General features: G+C 37.9%; 1 protein-coding gene across 1 annotated transcript in view; it reads right to left on the reverse strand.

Annotated features, from left to right (window-relative positions):
- LOC140209933 (metabotropic glutamate receptor 4-like) overlaps positions 1–21,715 on the reverse strand; it is a 1,199,825-nt gene that overhangs the window by 612,174 nt on the left and 565,936 nt on the right. Inside the window, exon 5 of the mRNA XM_072278608.1 lies at positions 15,445–15,585. Within this exon, the coding sequence (XP_072134709.1) occupies positions 15,445–15,585 (141 nt within the window). The remainder of the gene's footprint in view (positions 1–15,444; positions 15,586–21,715) is intronic.

Raw genomic sequence — 21,715 nt, forward strand, 5'->3', positions numbered from 1 at the left:
TTGATCCCCTTTGGGTTTGATCATTTTCACTCTAGCTCATCTGCACTCTCATAAAACCTACGTACCAGGCCTATAGTGGGTAATGAAGGATTTTCTCGCCAGAGCTTTTGCACACCGTCCATATGTGATTTGCTTGCTAAATTGTGCTTTAAAAGGTCAAGTTTCCAAATATCACTCCATTTCTTCCCACTTGCAAATTCTCCAGCAACTTTTGCATCACGACAATACATGCAGGTAACACCAGCTTCTGGCTTCTGTATTGTACATAAATATTTCTCATTGCTGCATGTTCCTGGCCTCATGAGCTTTCGGTATAACAGTTTCTACTGTTTTATTCAGCCAGTCCTCTTTAAATGAACTAGCAGCTCTTTTGTGCTTCATGCCTTTTGCTTCTTTAGAATTTGACATCGTGAATCAATGATTTCTTCAATGAAAACAGTATAAATAAGCCAGTTCTAAAATCTGCAGACAAATCATCGCAAGCTCCACATTGTCAACACTGTCCATTCCTATTTTCCATTTTCCGCAAACTCATTTGGAGTGTGGCCCCACAAAAGCATTCAGAGGTTTCCCTAACCAGAATCCCTGGATGAACCATGAGATCCGCAATCTACTGAGGGTAAGATCAGTGGCATCCAAGAAAGTTACAAGAGATCCAAGTAGAATCTCCAGAAAGGCAAGTGGCAATTCTGGGCTAAACAAATGAATAAAGGATGCTCAACAGTCGTGGTAGGGCTTGAACACTATAAAATAAAATCAAGCGGCATAGACGGCAACTGGGCTTCACTTCCAGATGAGCTCAATGCCTTTTATGCTCACTTTGACCTTCATAGCATGGAGAAAACATGACAAACTCCCACAGTCTCCAATGATCCTGTGATTTCAGTCTCTGAGTCCAACATGCAAGAGTGAACTTTAAATTTTAAATTCCTCAGTGCTATCATTTCAGATGACCTGGCCTGGGCCCAGCATGTAAGAAGAAAGCATGTCAGCATCTCTGCTTCTTTAGGAGTTTGCAAAGATTCAGCATGACGTGTAAAACTTTGACAAACTTCTATAGATGTGTGGTGGAGAGTATGTTAACGGACTGCATCACAGCCTGGTATGTAAGCACCAACGCCCTTGGACGGAAAATCTTACAAAACTAACGGATATGAACAGTCCATCATGGGTAAAGCCATCTCCACCATTGAGTACATCTACAGAGAGCATTGTGGCAGGAAAGCAGCATCATCATTAGGAGCCCGCGACACCCAGGACATGCTCTCTTCTTGCTGCTGCCATCAAGAATAAGGTACAAGAGCCTCAGGAATCATACCACCAAGTTCAGGTACAGTCATTACCCCGAACAATCAGGCTCTTGAATCAAAGGAAGGGGATAATTTCACTCAACTTCACTTGCCCTATCACAAAATATTCCTACAGCTTATGGATTCACTTTCAAGGACTCTTCATCTCATGTTCTTGATATTTATTGCTTATTTATTATTATTATTATTATTATTATATTTATTTTTTCTTTTTGTATTTGCACAGTTTGTTGTCTTTTGCACACTGATTGAATGCCCAAGTTGTTGTGGTCTTTCATTTTTTTTATCATGGTTATTTTATTCTGGATTTATTGAGTAAAATGAATCTCAGGATTGTATATAGTGACATATATATATATATATACTTTGATAATAAATTTACTTTGAACTTTGTACTTTGGACCAGCAACATTAAGTTTCATGGCTACAAGTACAGGTCGGAGACAGGGTATCCTATGGTAAGTAATTCAAGTCATGATAACTTAAGGTTTCTGCACCATCTACTCAGCACAAGTCAGGGTCATATTGAAATACTCTCCACTTTGTCTGATGAAAACACATTCAATAGTTGTCAAGAAGCTTGACACCATCCAGGACCAAGCTGCCTGGTTAATCGACAGCCGCATTACAACCAGAAATATTCATTCCCTTGACCGCAGATGCACAGTGACTACAGTGTGTGTGATCAACAAAATGTACTTACTCACCCAAGTTAATTCAGCAGCATCTCCCATATCATGACTACCACACAGAAGGGCAGCATGGGAACCCCATCATCTGCTGGTTCCCTTCCAATTCACATACTATTCTGAGATGCAAATATATCACAGGTCCTTCGTAATCACTGGGTCAAAATCCAGGAATTCCCTACCTTCATCAGAGCTTCTGCAGTTCAAGAAAGTGGCTCCCAAATACTGCTAGGGAGGACCAAAAAATTAATTGCCGTAGCAGAATAATAAATTTTAGAAAAAGATGGTGGAGATGCCGGTGGTTCTTTGGTGTTACAGCTGAGGAGATCAATGTCAGGACCTGACAATGAGAGGCTGAAAAAGGTTTCTAACAGAATTGAAAGGGTACCTGCATGGAATTGGTTCCTAACTCTGGAATGTGCTCTCAAACCTGGTCAGGCAGGTCTTTTCTATGAGTCAAATCCACAATCCAGGTTGTCTCTGCATGTTTGGTCCATGCAACTGGATTTTGTGACAGTGGCATCAAAACATGTTTAGTGCATGTTTAAGAGCTTCTGTGTGCAAGCAACTAACAGAGAACTTGGACACAATTTGGTGACCTTCACTAAAACTTGCCGTTGTACCAAATAACTTCCAATGTCCAGATATCCAATCATACACATTAAGGGCTTTGCATAAGATGAGATTTTTAGGCTAAAATCTCCCTGATACTGATGATACATCAATATAGGTAAGATCCAAATCATCCAAAGTGCTGTAACAGCAGTCTGAGTTCAAAGGAGACCCTTTAACGTCCAGAAGTCAAGACATAGTTGTAATTACCAGTAACAAACTTGATTGAATCAAACTTTGTGAAGTACCAGTCTAAAGCTCCTTTGTCATTCATGTGATATTTTTCCTTAGGTTTTGAGTTTTTCAGAATCAGAGCGAAACTTAAACTTCCCACTATAAAATAAAAGGGGATTGACATTAAAGGTCTAGCACTTCATACAGATTATGGCAAATGATTATCCTAGATTATTTTCTCTGGTCTAAACTGTGACTCAGAGCCCCTTACTGCCCTGTTTGTTTAAAGCCAAATCTGTCAACCTGCCAAAGGTTTTATTACTCTGGAGAATCATTTAACTTGCTCGTTCAAATGGCTGGTTGATGGTCTGTCAAATCTCTGCCACTGTGACAAAATTGTTATAATTTTATCCTAGAATCACCTGTGGTTTACCTGGTGTGTCATCTGCTCAAAATTGTGAATAATTAGTGGTGTGACTTCACTGTTGTCAAAGTGTTGGACTCGGAAATAAAATAGGTATTTCATAAGCTTCGAGGTATAAATTCTGAACAGTTAAATACAGATAATATTGTCTTCAAAGTATATTAATATTTTAGTATTGATAAATATTTTATTGCTATCAGTTATTGCAAAGAAAAAACACCTGTGAATAAGAATGAGTGGTTCTCACAATGCTTTTACTTCTTAGAATGCTTTTACATCTCAGCGTGCCAAAGTTAGATGTTCAATTCCAGGTCCTATGCAAAGAGTTTGTACATGTTCCCCATGGAATGTCTGGATCTTCTCCAGGTGCTCCAGTTTCCATCAATAATCCAAGGACATACTAGCTAATAGGTTAATTGGCTATTGTAAATTGTCCCATGATTATACTAAGCGTAAATGGGGTGGGGCAGACAGGTTTATTCTTTTCTCTAAATAAAATAAAATAAATAAAAATTAAGAAGCCATAAATGAATACCTTTGATTTTTTTGTTATTATTTTTAAGCTCATTCTCTTGATAGATCACATTTGCCAATCAGCAGCGTCAAGACCTTTTCAGATTTGGATCTTTTCTTTCATTAACATTAGCAAATCTAGGCTAGGTTGAGAAGAATTAGGGTCATCATCACCTTTTATTAACCATAAGGGATGATGATGTCCCTAATTCCCCTCAACCCAGCCTAGACTTGTTTTTGCTTTCTCTGCTGTCTATTCTGATCCACAAGTTGCAGATGGTGTAAGCATCCTGTACAAGCTGACAACCCTTTCACCGTACCACATATCCTCTGCCTTTCTCTCCTCAGTTGCCAAGAACTTCCTCTTACCTTCCAAAGAAAACAATTTTCCATTCAAGGCAAGATCCTCGCAAATCAGGTGCAATCACAGCTTTCATATAATGTTGGTGGCCACAACACTACAGAGGACCTTTCTTTGGACTACAGACCCTAACTTACTCTAACTAGAACCTAGTATTGTTCTTGTGTAAATTTCTTGTTTTTATATTGCATGCCTTTGCAAGTACTACCTAACAAACCTGTCCTGCTACCTTTAGAGATCTATGAACATTAACACCATGGCCTTTCTGTTCCTACACACCATTCAAAATCATACCTAAACAATAGTGTCCTGGCCAGCTGCATTTACCCAAGTACTATTCTCTGAAATAATTTCTCTAAAATTAATAACAATGTCTACTGTAATGAAAACCAATTTCCCTCATCATCAATGAAGTATGGCTATGACTATAACTAAAGCAACTGATCTTTATGCTTAGAGGACTAGAATGCAAGGGACAAACTGATGTGCCATTACCATAGAAAGACCAGGTTAGTAACTGCAGTGAACAATTATGTCCACTATGTATTTGTAGAAATGCTTTGACTTTGGCCTCAGGGAAGCTCAAATTAGCAAAATTACTGTTGGAGTCCAGTGGTTAAATTACACAAACTGTGTTTGAAAATTGCAGGTTTAAGGGATGATCTTAATTAAGGATTTCAAACTGTTGAGAGGGAAAGTCAATTCCTGTTGGTGTGGTCTCAGGTCAATGGTCATTGTGTTAAAATTAGAGCCATGTCCTCCACAAGTGAGTTTTGGTAATACACATATCTGCAAATAATGACAAAAGGCTGAAACACTCTGCTGCAGAAAACAACAGATGCTTGGTAAATATCTTAACTTTTATTTAGATCAACTAGTGTTATACTTACCCAAGGGAAAAGAAAGTAATGTAAAATTAGGTTCTGTTTAGCCATGATCTCAATGAATGACATGGCAGCCTCATGGGACAAAATGACCCCCAAAATCTGTAATCTCTTTGGACCGCCACATATCTATCTTTCCACAATTTAAATAATCCTCAAATCAACTCTTTATTATCCAACAGGACAACGTCATTATTATCTTCCTTCAAAATACAATTTTATGCATCGTAATAGTACTGTTCTTATTGGTGTCTGTATACAGATACAGACCACTGACACAAATCGCTGAATACAGATAAATCTTGACGTACTCAAATGGAAGTGAACTGATTCACCGGAGCATACACAATTACAAAGATGTTCCTGTCATTTCCCTGAATAGTCATTAATTAGTATTTCTCTGCAGTCCATTCCTTAACCAAAGTAGTGCACATCATGCATTCTTATACAAGAGCCATTTTTTCATGATTGCTTTATGAAGCATGAAAGCCTAGTTCAGGTCAAAACAAAACATAATGCTGACTGACAATTGCTATAATATATCAAGCTGACAAGCAGTTAATAATATTCCCTTAATTGCCAATGTTTCAATTAATTAACTAAGAAGATATAGTCAAGGGGATGGAGAGGTGAGTAAGTGGGTGTGAGTCAGTTTACTTATAAGGAGCAATGAGTTCTATATGCTAATTTGTTTATTAGCTGATTTTTTTCTTTGTAGTTTGATGCAAATTATTAGGAATCCTAGAATCAATGGTGCAGTACTTGCAGACATCAATGAAGTGATATTACTCAACTCTGACTGAGAAGAAAGCAGTCCACAAGGATTGTTGTAAAACAAATGTTCCCTTTTCCAACTGGGATACCATCAATCTGACACCAAACTAAGGACAACTTTAACCAGACTTCAATATGTGTTACAGAGTGAAAATTACACACAAGTATGATTTAAATTCAAAGATGAAGCACTATTAATATTTAATATTTATTTATTTATCTTTTTTTTTATATTTTGGAACTATAAAATGAGGAAATTTCAACTCAGATCTATAGAGTTAGTGAAAGTCAGAATTGAGTTTATTGTAACATGTGTACTCAGGTACAAGGAAATTCTTACTTGCATCAACATCACAGGCACCAAGCATCATATAAGTAGCATAATTAAACATAAATTATACAGAATTTTTACAAGAAAACACAGTTAGTACAGAAGTATTTTAGTGAAAAATTTTCAGACTGGTTAGAGTGTTGCTAAATTGTAGTCATTAGGATTTTGTCAGTTAGATCAAGAACCGAATGGTTGGAGGGAACCTGGAGGGGTGGGATTTTAGGCTTCTGTACCTCCTGCCTGATGGTACTGCGAGAAGATGGCATGGCCCAGATGGAGGGGGTCTTTGATGGAAGACATTGCCTTCTTGAGGCAGCGCCACCATTATCAGTGATGAGGAGGTATGTGCTTGTGATGTATTGGGCAGAATCCACCACACTTACGCCCTTGCGCATTTGAATTGTTGTACCAGGCCATGATGCATCTGGTCAGGATCTTTTCAACAGTGCATCTGTAGAAGTCTGTTAGTGTGCTCAATAACAAGCTGAACCTCCCTACCCGCGCCAGCTCACATTCCACGTGATTGCATCTATATGCTGGGCCCACGACAGGTCAAGTGATATGTTAATATCCAGGAATTTGAAGCTACTGAATCATTCACTGCCAATTCCACAACGTAGATTGTCGTATGTTTGCTATTCCTCCCCTTCCTTCAGTCAATCATCAGCTCTTTAGTTTTGCTGCACTGAACGAGAGGATGTTTTCACAACTTCATTCAACAAGGTGACCTATCTTGCTCCACTAAACTGACTCATTGCCACCTGGGACACAAGAGATTCTGTGGGTTCTGGAATCTTAAGCAGCAAACACAAAGTGCTGGAGGAACTCAGCAGACCAGGTAGCTTCTATGGTGGAAAATAAACAGTTGATATTTCAGGCTGAGACCCTTCATCAGGACAGAAATGTTGACTGTTGTTTCCCTCCAGATTTGCTACCTGACTGGCTAAGTTCCTATATCTTCTCTGCGGCCCATGATTTGTCCAACAACAGAAGAGATATAACCTGTGGCTGAAACTCCTGTTTAAAGTTCTGATCAACATTTTGATCAATTCTTCTGTGTTATCTTTACACCAGATTAAATCTGCTTTGTAATTTCAATCAGCTTTGCAGAAGGGTTATGTCAATAATTTCCTAAAACTAAAGGAAGATAAAACAAAAATACTTTTGGTTGGTCCCAAGGCCAAAAGAGAAAAACTTGATATTCTTAGGAAAGTGGTCCATAGGGCCCATATGACGAGGGATAAGTTGGCTCGTTTTTATTTAGATATATCTCTGTATTCTGAGAAATGTAATAATGGAGAAGCTTCACTCATTCATATGTTTTGGACATGTCCGTGTCTTGGAAAACATTGGAAAGAAGTATTTCAAACATTGTGGATACTTTTTAAAGTAAACTTTAAGCCTAATCCTTCGACTGCTTTATTTGGTATTGTTGGAGGAAAGGATATTATTTTGGAGCCATCTGATTTGCACATTTTGGCTTTTATGTCTCTTATGGCCAGAAGGACGCTTTTGCTTAAATGGAAAGATGTGGCCCCTCCTATTCACGACCAATGGTTACGTGATGTGATATCATGTTTAAATTTAGAGAAGATTTGATGTTCAATCTTTGAATGTAATCAAGACTTTCAAACATTGTGGGGACCTTTTCTGAATTATTTTAAAAACCTTTGATTTGCTGTTAAAGCACAGATGATGACTAACAATCTTTTTCCTTTTTTTTCTACTAATCAGCTTCGGTCTTGGTAGTGGGTTAGATTTTTTAATATAATAAAATTATTACTTTTCAATGTTACAAACCAATTGACTTGTATGAACATAGGGTAAGGAGTCTTTATATGCGATTTAGCTCAATGTATTGACATATTTTTTTCCTGTACTCTGTATTCTTATATATATATAAATTAATAAAAATACTGAAAGAAGAACTTGGCTCCCCTTATAAAATCAGAAGCAACAGTATTTGAATTTTAAGTCCCACATAAAGCAAGTGACCAGGGCAGCATATCTACACGTAAGAAATATTGCAAATATATATCTGTTCCTGTTACATAATGATGCTGAAAAACTAATTCATGCCTATATCATCATCATCATCATCATCAGGTGCCGTGCCCAGTTTGAGCTTTGACTGCCATGGCCCACGCACTCTTGTTTCAGGTCAAGTGGATCAATTCATCAGTATTCATTTCCAGTTCTCTGGCTGCTGTCTCCATCATCATTTGTCTTTGTCTTCCTCTTGCTTTCTTCCTTTCAATCTTTCCCATAATTACCGTGCATTCTAACTCCTCTTTCCTAATCACATGTCCAATGAAGTTACCTTGCCTTTTCACGACCTCATACATTACTTCTCTTTTTTGTGTTTGCTCTGTTCATGCCTATATATTGAATAGAATTAATTACAGCAATACACTTCTAACTGCCCTTCCAAAACAATCTATTGACAAACTTTAACTCATTCAGAACAGCTCTGCTAGACTTTTAACTAAGTCCAGGATGAGGGAGCATATCACTCCTGCCCTAAATACACTGTATTGGCTTCCTGTATATTTTAGAATTGATTTCAGAGTTCACTTACTTGTTTTTAAAGCTCTCAATGGTCTGAGACCAGAATACATCACAGAATCACTTTCATGTTATTATCCTGCTTGAGCTCTCTGGTCTTCTTCCACCAGTTTCTCAAATTTACATTGAAACAATCTGCCTCAAAAGATTGTTGGCGGGTCAGCTTTTTTTTAAACTATGCTCCAAACTGTGGAACTCAGTACCTAAAACTATAGGGGATGCAGACTCAGTTGACACTTTAAAGGCCAGCTCAATACCTGTTTATTTAATCTTGCTTTTAACTAACATCTTTTTTCTTTTATTTTTATGTTTGCACTTTATCCCATTGTAAGCACTTTGAACTACATTGTTTGTATGAAAAGTGCTCTACAAATAAGTTATTATTATTATTAAGACCCGGCTGGTGGCATAGTGACATCAGCATCGGACTTTAGGATGAGAGGTCCCAGGTTCGAATCCAGCCAGCCGGCTCCCCTGCACGCTTTCCAACCGTGCTGAGTTACGAGCTGGTGATCTCTTTGGAAACTCACCCGGCAGAAGGCAATGGCAAACCACTGCTGTAACTTGCCTCGTACGCGATTCCTCACTACATCAGAGAGGCAATGAGGGAAATCGTCCACTAACCGGAGAAACTCCATATGCGACATACCTTTCCTTTCCTTATTATTATTATATGACCTCCAGGATTTATTTTCTTATACAAATCCATAGTATTTAAAGGAGGTGGATTAAGTATTGTGAATCAATGTTTACATATCAGTGAATTAGTAGATGTCTGTGATGAGCAAAAATTCTACAAGTGATAACATTAACCATAAGCTCTTTCTATGCGTTGCGGGTAGGTTGGTACACAGGTGCATGGGGTTCAGGCCACAAGTCTTAAAGAACGGCAGAGATGCCCAAGGCAGTGGTGGTGAAATTGCCTTACACCTGAGTTGCCAAAAGCCCGCTGAGGTCTGCGGTATTGAGTGTTAGAAGCTGTTAAAAGAAACGACCAGAGTTGTGCTACATAACCATGGGAGAAGGATCGGGGCAGGTGGTGAACTGCGTTGAAGTCTGAAGAGTAGACTCAATTGCCACTCTGCCTACTGGATCCTTGAGCAGAACTAGTATAGGTGCCAATCCTTAGGGACTGGGTGTGGATGAGGAACTCAGAGAGATAAAAAGCTGACAACCCCTGATCTTTACCTCACAGTCACCTGAGATCATCTTCCAATCCAGAGACTGAGATTCGCTGACATTACTTCTTTGAGAATGTCCACAGAGGGTTCACCATAATCCACAGATGTCAGTAAAAGGATGGTGAATGACACAACTTTAGTTGGCTTGAAACATGGATTGTCCAGTATAAACAGACATCCGCAAGACACTGCAGCCGACTGACACCTTCCAACGAGTATGTGCTGAATTTTCCAATGAAGTCCAACCTCCACAAAGGCACTATGGGAAAGGACTGCAGACTGGAGTCCTGGCACCACAGACCAAGAGAGAACGAGCTTTGTGTAACAGATTCTCAATTGCTTGGCAGATGCAATGTTCAAAGAGAAAATGTGAATGATGTTAACTCATTGCAAGGGAACAAATTGAAGTTTTTGTACAATGAACATGGTGTAAGGCATATTCCTATTTTATTTACCATGTTTGTATACTGTGGAAAAAAGTATGTCATCGGGAAAATTTCTCAGGGCCTACCCAATGTCTGCCCCTCGTCCCCAGAGTACAAATATATTAATCTTGGAGGCACAATAATATTAGCCTGAGCCAGACACCCAGGAAAGAGATTGACATTGACATTGACATCAGAAGCATTGAGCTCCAAGGAGCTGCCTAATCCCAGTGCTGGAGACTACAGGTGAGGGAACCATAACCACTTCATTCTGATCTCCAAGACAGTTCAAATTCAGGACAAGATCCAGGAGAAGTGTGGCACTACTGGAGAGAAACCTGTCTTCTTCATATAATATAGGGAAACAATACCAGTGGACCCAGGTATGTGACATATAATAACACTGAGACACAATGTTACAAGTTTATCACCATTTAACAGTGAGGACCAATGTTAGCAGTGTAGGTTATTCACCAAAAACACTAAACTATGATACTGGTCAATATGTTGTCACATTAGAATACTGAGATACAGTATCAGAAGTTACTGGTGTTTCATGTTATAACAGTGAGATTGGTACAAGCGACCACATATTTACAATATATAAAACTGGGATTCAAGGCTGGAAGAGTTACCGTATAACTCTTGTCAGTGTTATTTCAAAGAACTATTTTAAAGAGTTGGAACAGGTGCATTAGGTTGTGAGCTTCTTTGAATTTTGATCACTTCCTGTCATATTTTACACTTGTTTAGGACAGATGTGTACACATAATCTTGAAGGATTCGAGGATTAATCTCACGTTGCCAATTAGACAAGCTACTGAGTGTTGTTAGGAAGGAAATACGACCAATTTCATTTGAGATGTTAGAAACATTATCCCCTGAGAGGAAGAAGGATGTGAACATCTAGCATTTACAAAAAAAAAACCTTAGTTTTTTTATTCTGAGTGGTAATTTTAGAGTTTATCCCTGCATTTAACAGCACACTCTTGAGGGCTGCTCTACTTTCAAAGCTAATGAAGTTTCAGGAATGAATAGCTGGCAGATTCTATACCATATCTTCTTTCACTTATTTAAGATAATTTCATACAGTATCTACATTACAGAAGAGAGGTTGGACCATTGAGCCTAGATGCAGGATCTTCTACACAAGCTACATCTATAATAAGACCTGGTCATCAGACCTCTATAGTGGGTTGTGAGTACCTCTGCTATCCACAACCATACCAAATTTAAATCCAACATGGCGATTTATTCCATATATTTTTAAAAGCACAATCATGTATCTTTCATCCTTCACCATTAAAAACATCTAAATATTTGATTGTTGTTTAAATGGAAAATTATACTTCTGGAATGTAAATAAAATAAAGATATAAAACCTTAGAAGTACTATATGTATGAAAGGAGCAGTATTCTTCAAAATATATATCCATTAATGTACAACTGAGCAGTGTGGAAAACAGTACAAGAATTTTCTCATTCACTTAAAGTAGTTTTGAAACTGATAGACAAATTACATTTCTGCCGACATTTTGAACATTTTAATTCAAAAAGCAAAGCCGTTTAGATGGTGAAGCAGTAAGCTGGTTAATGGTTAAAAATTAAAATCACATGCAAAGAAAAAATAAAGACCACCAAATCTGTTGATAGAGTATTTGATTCCCCTCCCTTACTTTCTTTATCTTTCCTCAAATTTCATGTTCTGGGTGAAACTCATCATGGATAGAACTATAGAGGTTTCATTAAAATATCAATTTTGACTTCTAAGCAGTAAGTATCTGCAGGATAAGTGTTTAATATCAGCAGGCATAAGAACAAATGTCTTGTTCAGATACTGCTTCTCTTCAATATAAATATCAAAAATTCTTCTAAGATAATACTAATTCTCCTTATATTGTTCTTCTGTGTTAAGGCTTATTTACATGATGTCATGCTCTAGATGTTCCATTCGGCCACATGGTAAGTTTCTCTAATTGTTGAATATGGTTTACAGGAACAGCTTACAGGAAAAGCTGCAGTTTACAGTTTACAGGAATGGCTGAAACTCTAGAATTGAGCCAGATGCACCTACTCAGACCAGGGTCTGTGAATTACTAAACAAAATAATTCTGGCAAAATGTCAGTTGAATAGAGCCCTTTTATTTCAAAGAGCATTACGTTTATGTCTAACAGATTCACCTGAGCAACAGTTCAACCGTGAAGCAAAAAGGCAATTGTTTTTGCCAATGCAAGTCAAGTGTATCTCCAGGCCAGAATTTAAGGCAGTAAACGCTCCATGAAATTAACACTGTGTATATAGATTTAAAGAAAATGCCTTCAGGATATTGCTAACCTATTAGATTTGCTTTTTTGATTTTTTATTTCACTAATAATGCTGTACAAAGAAGTGACTGTTTATGAATAATGAACAAATTAGACCAATGTCGCCTGTGGTGCTTTTATACAAAATATGTTGGGGAACAAACCCAGCCAAATTATATATAAAAAGTCTTGAAAATTATATGGTAACTTTATTGACACTTGGAATTTCTAGATGCATTTGCCCAATTTCAAATCTGACAGTTAATAATGACCAAGTCGGAATGGAAAATAAGGTACAGAGCCTTAGAGAAAATTAGTTTCAAAACAAAACCCAAGCTAAACACAAACAGAAACTCTCTATGTCAGGAAATCACTGACAGTGTTCCACTCTCAGTACTCTTACATGAGGTAGATGGTAGTTCTCATTGGCATAGATGAATTTTTGGAAAATCAGAGACACTGGGATTCTAAAATAAAAGGGAGAAATTCTTGGAAAAACTCAGCAGGTCAGGCAGCATCTGTGGAAAGAGGAACAGTCAGTTTTAGCCAAACTGGAGTTCCTTCATCCACAAATGTGGTTGAAGCAGTCTAGTATTTCTAGCATTTTCTTTTTTTGTTGTTAATGATTACCGATGAGATTTCTTTATATTTCCAATGATGAAATACCTGAAGTGGAAATGACTGGGAATAATTTTGTGGGCGAAGGAGCATACCTTGAGCAATGGTGAGGTTTTGGTAGAATTACTCAAACTCAGCTTCTTGCAGCATGTACTCTGTAATATAAATATTACTAATACGAGTTGCGCCTAAACACATCATTTTTGTATTCAGTCAAATTGCTGCAAAATAAACTACCTGAGGTAAGTTAACATAATTTCTGTCTCATAAAGGAGGCCTGCAATTTTTTAGCTTTTCCTCAAAAAACTCACAGAAAATAACTTGTTTTTTTTTAAATACATTGGTACCTTACAGCAAGATAACCCAAATGATAGACTTGCAGGTATCAGGGAAGAAGAGAAACATGAATGACAATGAGATACAAAGGTACTTAGGTTATTCTTATCAATCCGACTGGGCAGGAAATATCAATCTGCAGATGAATGAAACATAATTGTAATGGGAGTAACAGACCAGATGAGGAATTCGAGCTCAGTAGATAAATCAGGATCTGACCATGCTGAATGTATAAATCTACAAGTCCATTAACACAGAGCTCAGCTGCAATAAAAATATCAAATGGTGGAAGATTGAAAAGGTATTACCAAACAGAGGAAGTTTATTTCTGCTTTCCGAGGTACTGCAGGAACTTACTCTGCAGAACTGAGTACTATGCTGTTTTCTAACCAATATATATTATTAGGCAGCAAGAGGAAGTATAGAAAAGGATGGAAGACTCTGGGTTTGGCGAACTTGAGTAATGATAAGGTGCTAAGGAAAGAGACACTTGAATGAATAGTTTCAAGGAAATCAGGGAAATTATTTAATACATTATTCAGGAGAGGAGAAGTAACTGAATATAAGAAGAACTATTTATATGTTTGGGCAAATAAAATTCAACAGATTTTTGTCTCAATCATATGTTATGGATGGAGTAAACTTGTCCACATTATTGAGCAGATATTTCTATAATAATTGTAGGCTTGAAAGTACTACAGAATTCTCACCCCAACTCTTATTTTAACATTTTTATAAAGCCTTCATAAGTGCAGTCCTGGTGTGTACGTATTAGAACATATTTTACTGATACAAGTATATAAACTGATTTAACGTGTGTAACTCCAGGATTTAATATTATGAAGCAGTGGTGTAAATCCCATTTATATAAATTCTCCACTGGGCTCCACATCCTAACAAGATCAAACCCTTTCAACTCTCAATTCAAACATGGCTGTCACCAGCCTGGTCCCTGACCCAATACCACATCAATGACACTTTGATTCCCCTACCCACCCTTCAGCCAATCCACCCCTTCAATTTCTCAATCATCCCAACAACCCACTTCAACCCAACCAATGATAAAATCTTTTCCCAGTTTTACGGTCAGATTTACCTTCCCCAACCTTCCTTCCAGGTCTATCACATTCCCACCATCATCAAGCCACTCTGCTCCTCCATTACTATGACCCACCTACAGGTGAGATTAACTTTATTTCCTTCACATTCTCTTCATGACACATTTCACTGTATGCTAAATATATCTGAATCTGAATCAATGTTAGAATGTGCCAAGGAAAGGCCTTACTTCATGTAAGGTTGAATTCTTTTGCATTTAATGCCTTAGACATCAGGTTGTATTGGATTTCTTACCAGTGAGATCAGAAAGCTGAGAACATACTGCTTAGATGCATCTCTACCAAAAGAAACTTACATGCACTAAATTTTCTAAGGAAATAAGTATGAAAAAGATTTCTCAAGTGGTTTACAGTAGTCCTGATGTGCTGGCAATAAAAATGTTCAAAATTATAAATTTGCTTTCAAATGACTTCTTTAATGTTCATTGTTAGCATTTCAGATTGGTGATCACTTCACTAATTGAATGATTAAACACAAATGAAAGCACAGAGGAAAACCTTGTTGTGAAGGCTAAGCACACAAAGCCTGCTTTTGTGATCTCAACCCACATATTTTCTCAACTTCAAAATAAAACTTGCAAACATTTTTCCTTGCGTACATCTCATGCTAAATTAAACTCTGAATATTTCTCATCAACAGCTCATTTTATGTATGTGCAGTTATCTGCTTTCAGCATGTTGATTTTGGGTAATATTGAAATTCACTGACATCCATTTTGCTAGAACTATTCACCATCATAACATGGAATGCCAAAACTAAAAGAAATATCAAAACTAAATATGAAAACGGAGGAGCTTGCAAGAAGGATACACATTCAGGCATACCTGTACACTTTTTAACATGACTCCCTCGTTTAAATCCATGCCGGCTCAGCTTGCAGTTGAAGTTTGCTTCCCAAAATTCTGCAAACCAGATGTTTCTTCTGTTATTCTCCAGAGTACGGCTCATGAAGTATCTATCAAAACCTACAAAATGAAACATTTGTTACTCAAGTTGCTAATAATTACAGTCAACTTTCCATCTGTAACAGTGATAAACTTATAGCCAATGATTTGGCTAGAGGAGAATCAAATGAAATAAATTGAATGATTAGAGAACTATGTAAGAAAGGCTGACACAGATGAACTGTGATAATTATCCAGATGTCTGAACTTGTGTGCATTCATTCTATTATAAGCGCTGTAATTAACGCTGTGAACTTTATTTCTTTTCCAGTTTCTGTGTGTCATCTCATATATCTCTGGGAAACTTTTCAGTAAAAGTTTTACTGGCAGGCATACAACACCTTCTAGTGTCCTCCCTATTGCATTATTCTTGATAAATTTGGAATTCATTAGACGATCTGATCACATAGGGATTTGAAGTTGAACTCATGCTGTTCTTTTCTGACAGTCACACTGAGAGACTTCCAGCAGATGTAGATGGAGGCTACCTGACTTCCTGTTCTATTATCCAGAGGCTGACTTGCAACAATTGCCTCTGCTCATAGCTAACTCAGAGTAGATCAAAGATCAAACAGGCTTGTTGCAACTTGTCTATTTATCAAGACAGTGCAAAAGAGTGTCATAGTGAGATTCTGGCTAGTGCATTATAATGACATTAAATTTAAATGTCGAGGAATTAATTTTGCCAGAATCCCAATACCATAAATTGAAGCAGATTGTGAAATATATACTCTGTCTATCATAAATTATCCTTTAGGAATCAAATTCCAGCTTTGCACTGTTAACTATGAATACTCACCCATGTAAACACATTAAAAGTGTATACACTTCCATAGCCATATTTGTTTTCCCCTCTCTATATTTTGCTTTTTAAGTCTCATCAGTCATTAAATACTTCTCAGCTGCAAACAGCATTCTCCTAAATCAACACTGTCCAATCATGAACTAAAGGTAAAAGGCAGTTTCAAAAACTATGTTAGCTATGGCTTTTTAATGATGTTAAGTCTTGTTTAATGGTTAGGCACACTTCACTTTCTGAAGGAAGCTTCTGGAACATCTGCAATTATAGTGAATCAGAGTGGCTTCAATGACAATATGTCCTCTGTGCCTCTCTGCTTCTTTTATTCATGGAATATTCCCTGAGCTTGACAACCAGCCACACATAAAACGCTGGCTTCTCTCTGGCTCAGGTCTGGAGAGTACCATAATGACATCTGGATAGTGTGATCTAACAGAATGTAATTTGTATGGTCAATAAATAATATTGCTCCTACTTGATCTTGTTTTAAAATTCAACCCTTTTGGATAAATTTAAGAGTCTTATTGGGACAAATTACTGGAACTCAACTTCCACATAACCCTGTATTATTTCTACTAGGTGATATTGAAGGGATAAAGCCAAAACTTAAATGGAATAAGTATCAGAAAGAATTTATAAAAATTGCATTGGCAGTAGCTAAGAAGACTATAGTTGTTACTTGGAAATCCGATTCGTATTTAGGTATGAATCGTTGGAACAATGAAATGGCTAGTTCTATTCCACTCGAAAAAATTACTTATAATTTAAGAGATAAATATGGAACATTTTTGAATATCTGGCACCCTTATTTACAAAAGATAGGATGGCATATTTAATTGCTCCGATAAAGATCTTGGTCCCCTGGGGAAACTAACAAATAAGTATATTAAATTTATTTTGAATCCCATGGAGCATGTGGAAACCTTCCAATACCCAGGCGGCTCTTTTTTTTTCTTTCTTTTCTTTTTAGGTAGGAATATATATGGGGGGGGAGGTTAAGGGGAGGGGGGAGGGTAGATTTTATTTTCTATATATTCATTTTGAAAATTTAATAAAAATTATATTTAAAAAAATAAATAAATAATATTGCCAGAAAGCTGAATATCATAAAAAGAGATTGTGTAATATGAACTGTAAGGATTCAAGTGTGAAAGAGGACTAATTTAAGTAGCTCCTAAGGCAAAGCAATGTGCCACAGTCTGTATTCCAATATCATGACTATTGCTTTATCCTCTGACCTTACATGTTCAGTACCCCTAATTAGACATGTCACTGAAACACATCAGTCAGTTTCTCCTTGTGTGGTGATCAGGGAATTTCATGCACACACTAAACAGAACTTTTTGCTTTCAATCTGTTAATTCCTGCTACTCCTTAATTTTTGGGGTAATAGATAATAAGGAATATTAAAAACCTGTGCCAAACAACTGGCTGGGTTGTTCATGGACATCTTCAATCTCTCACTGCAATGGAAGGAGGTTCAAAAGTGCAGTAATCATACTAGTGGCCAAGGAGTGCAGGGTGAGCTACCTCAATGACTATTGACCAGTATCACTCACATCATAAAGTCTTCTGGAAGTTTAGTGATAGCTAGAATTAACTTCTACCCAAGCAAGGACGTAAACCCACTGCAATTCATCTACAACTGTAATAAGTCTACAGTGGATGCAGCCCATTGCCTCTCTCTGCTTTGGAGCACCTAAACAACAGCAAAACATACTTCAGGCTGCTGTTCATAGATTACAGCTTAGTACTCAATTACCATTATCCCCTCAGTATTAATTACCAAGCTTCTAAACCTGGGCCTCTGTACTTCTCTTTGCAACAGAAAATGTTTGAAGAGGTGCAACACATTTAAGGTAAATGGCTGCTAGCTAAATCATTTCTGATCTGTTGGTAACAATGATTTTTTTTACTTTATACTGAACACAGTAAAGAGTCAGGAACAATTCACAAATATAATCCACCATGTATTTGCCATTTGGTCATGTGATAGGAACAAAACTGTTGTGGGTGTGTTATCATTGACAACCTTAGGTCAAAATGTTTAGAATACTTTTTATATCCTACTTGGATTTTTCAGCTACACTGTTTGTATAATGCTCAGACAATATACTGATGGGAAACTGAGAATGGACAGTCTTTAGGTAATTTGGGTTGAGATAGGAATTTAGTTAAAATGCTTCCATCCCTCAGGCTTGTGTTAACCTGAAATGCAACCTCAGACAAAGTCCCCTAAATAAGTCTCTATCACTAGCCACAAAATACACCCTGTGGCCATTCGAAGATACCTCCTGAACATAATAAGGTGGCCACTAAGTGTATGTGGATGGTCTTCTGCTGCTGTGGCCCCTCCACTTGAAGGTTGACATATTGTACATTCAGAGAAGCTCTTCCACACACCACTGTTGTAAAGCATGGTTATTTGAGTTACTCCCTGGCAGCTTGAACCAGTCTGGCCATTCTCCTCTGACCTCTCTCATTAATAAGTTCTTGTTTACAGAACTGCCGCTCATTGGATATTCACTTGTTTTTCGCATCATTCTCTGCTGTGCACGATCTGACTGGAGATCAGCAGTCCTGTGGAACCAGAGGAGACAACACATTTGACCACTATTATAACACCATCAAGAACACTTACTGTGCCATCCCAAGTCCAATCACCTGGCTGTACTCTACTCCCAGCATATAGGCAGTGACTAAAGACCACTGCACCATTAGTGAAGACCAAGAAGGTATGATAAAGGGAGCACAGAGGAGCACCTACAGGACTGCTTTGAGTCAGTGAATTGGAAAATTTCAAGGATTCACCTTAAAATCTGAATGGATATGCCACAGTTGTCACCAACTTCATCAAGACCTACATGGATGAGTGCATGCTTTCAAAATCATGCAGGACATACCAAAACCAAAAGCCATGGATAAACCAATAGACTCATAGTCTGCTGAGGGCTAGATCTGTGGCATTCCAGATAAATTTTCCAGAACTATACAAGGTCCAGGTCCAACCTATAGAAGGCCATTTTAAGAGCAAAGAAACAATTCCAATTGAAGCTTGAGACAGAATTGGATGCACATAAGCTCTGACAGGGTTTGAAGGCCATTACTCCATACAAAGCAAAACCTAACATCATGAATGGCTGTGATTCTTCACTCCAGATGAGCTCAACACTTTTTCTGCAGGATTTGAGAGGGAGAATAAAGCTACACCTACAGGAATCTCTGCAACATTTAATGACTTAGTGCTCCCTGTCTCAGAGACAGATGTCAGAACATCTTTCATAAGAGCAAACCCTCACAAGGCATCAGGCTCTGATGCTGTACCTGGTAGGTACTGAAAACTTGTACCAACAAACTGATGGGAATGTTCAAGGACATCGTCAGTCTCTCACTGCTGCATTCAGAGGTTCACAACTGCGTCAAAAGGGTGACAATCATACCAGTGCCCAAGAAGAGCAGGGTGAGCTGCCTTAGTTGACCATCACCCAGTTGCACTCACATCTGCTGTGATGAAGTGCTTTGACAGGTTGGTCATGGCCAGAATCAACTCCTGCCAGCAAAGCAGGAACCTGGATGCACTGCAGTTTGTAGTCTCACTAGCTCTCTGTTCTGCCTTGTCTGGTGATTACCTGGACAACAGCAATACCTAGCTCAGGTTGCTTTTTATTGATACAGCTCACTGTTCAATGGAATCAACCCTCAGTTCTCATAATCAAGTTCCAAAACCGAGGGCTCTGTACGCATCTCTGCAACTGGATCCTTGACTTCCTCAACAGGAACTCACAGTCGGTGCAGATCGAAAATGATCTCTCTTCCTCGCTGACAATCAACTCCGGCATACTTCAAGGATGTGTGCTCTACATCCACAACTGTGTGGCTAGGCACAGCTCAAATGCCATCTATCAATTTGCCTATGACACAGCTAATGTAGGCAGAATTTCAGGTGGTGATGGGGAGATGTAACAAGGGTGAGATAGATCAGCTAGTTGAGTGGTGTCGTAACAACAACCTTGCACTCAACATCAGCAAGACTGAGGAATTGATTGTGGGAACACAGTCCAGTCCTCATCAAAGAATCATCAGTGGAAAGGGTGAGCAGTTTCAAGTTTCTGAGCATCAACATCTCTGAAAATTTATCCTGACCCAACATATTGATCAATTTACAAAAAAAAAGCATGACAGTGTTATATTTCATTAGGAGTTTGAGGAGATTTGGTATGGCGTCAAAGATTCTCACAGATTTATATAGATGTACTGTGATGAGTAACCTAACAGGTTGCATCACCACCTGGAGGGACCACTACAAAGGATCAGAAAAAAGGGCAGAAAGTTTCAAACTCCGCCAGCTCCATCATTGGCACTAGCCTTCCCAGCATCAAGGACACCTTCAAAAGGTGATGCCTCAAAAAGTGACATCGATCATTAAGAACATCCATCACCCAAGACATGCCCTCTTCACATTGCTACCATCAAGGAGAAGGGATAGGACCTTGAAGACAGACACTCAACGGCTTCTCCCTCACCACCATCAGATTTCTCAATGGATAATTAACCCACAAACATTACCTCACTATTTATATATATATATATATAGATCTTTTTTGGCACTATTTAATTTAACTTACACACAGTGCCTGTAAGAAGTATTCACAACCCTTGGAAGGTTTCATGTTTTATTGTTTTACAACATTGAACCACAATGGAATTAATTTAGCTTTTTTGACACTGAACAACAGAAAAAGACTCTTCCGTGCCAAAGTGAAAACAAAACGCTACAAAGAGATCTAAATTAATTACAAATATCAAATAATTGATTACAGAAGTATTCACCCCCTTGAATATGACACAGCAAATCATCACTGGTGCAACCCAACTGGTTTTAGCAGTCACAAAATTAGTTCAATGGAGATCTGTGTGTGGTCCAGGTGATTCAATTGATTGTAGTAAAAATACACCCGTATCTGGAAGGTCCAACTGCTGGCAAGTCAGTATCCTGGCAAAAACTACACCATGAAGACAAAAGAAAACTCCACGCAACTCCGCAAAAGGATTATTGAAAAGCAAGTCAGGAGATGGATACAAGAACATTTCCAAGGGGGTATATTTCTTATTGTAATTTATAGTTATTTTTAATGATTATGTATTGCAATGTACTGTTGATGCAGAACAACAAATCTCACGACATACTGTATGGCTGTAATATTAAACCTGATTCTAATTATGATACTGAAGGCAACAGAGAGTAGTAAAGCATAGTAAGCCTTCATTTTTAGATATGACTGTTCTGATTACAGGTTCCTAGGACCACAGTTAGATTGAGAGGATATGGAAAGGATACACAAACAGGGGAAC

This window comes from Mobula birostris, chromosome 14 (assembly GCF_030028105.1).
Source record: "Mobula birostris isolate sMobBir1 chromosome 14, sMobBir1.hap1, whole genome shotgun sequence".
NCBI lineage: Eukaryota > Metazoa > Chordata > Chondrichthyes > Myliobatiformes > Myliobatidae > Mobula > Mobula birostris.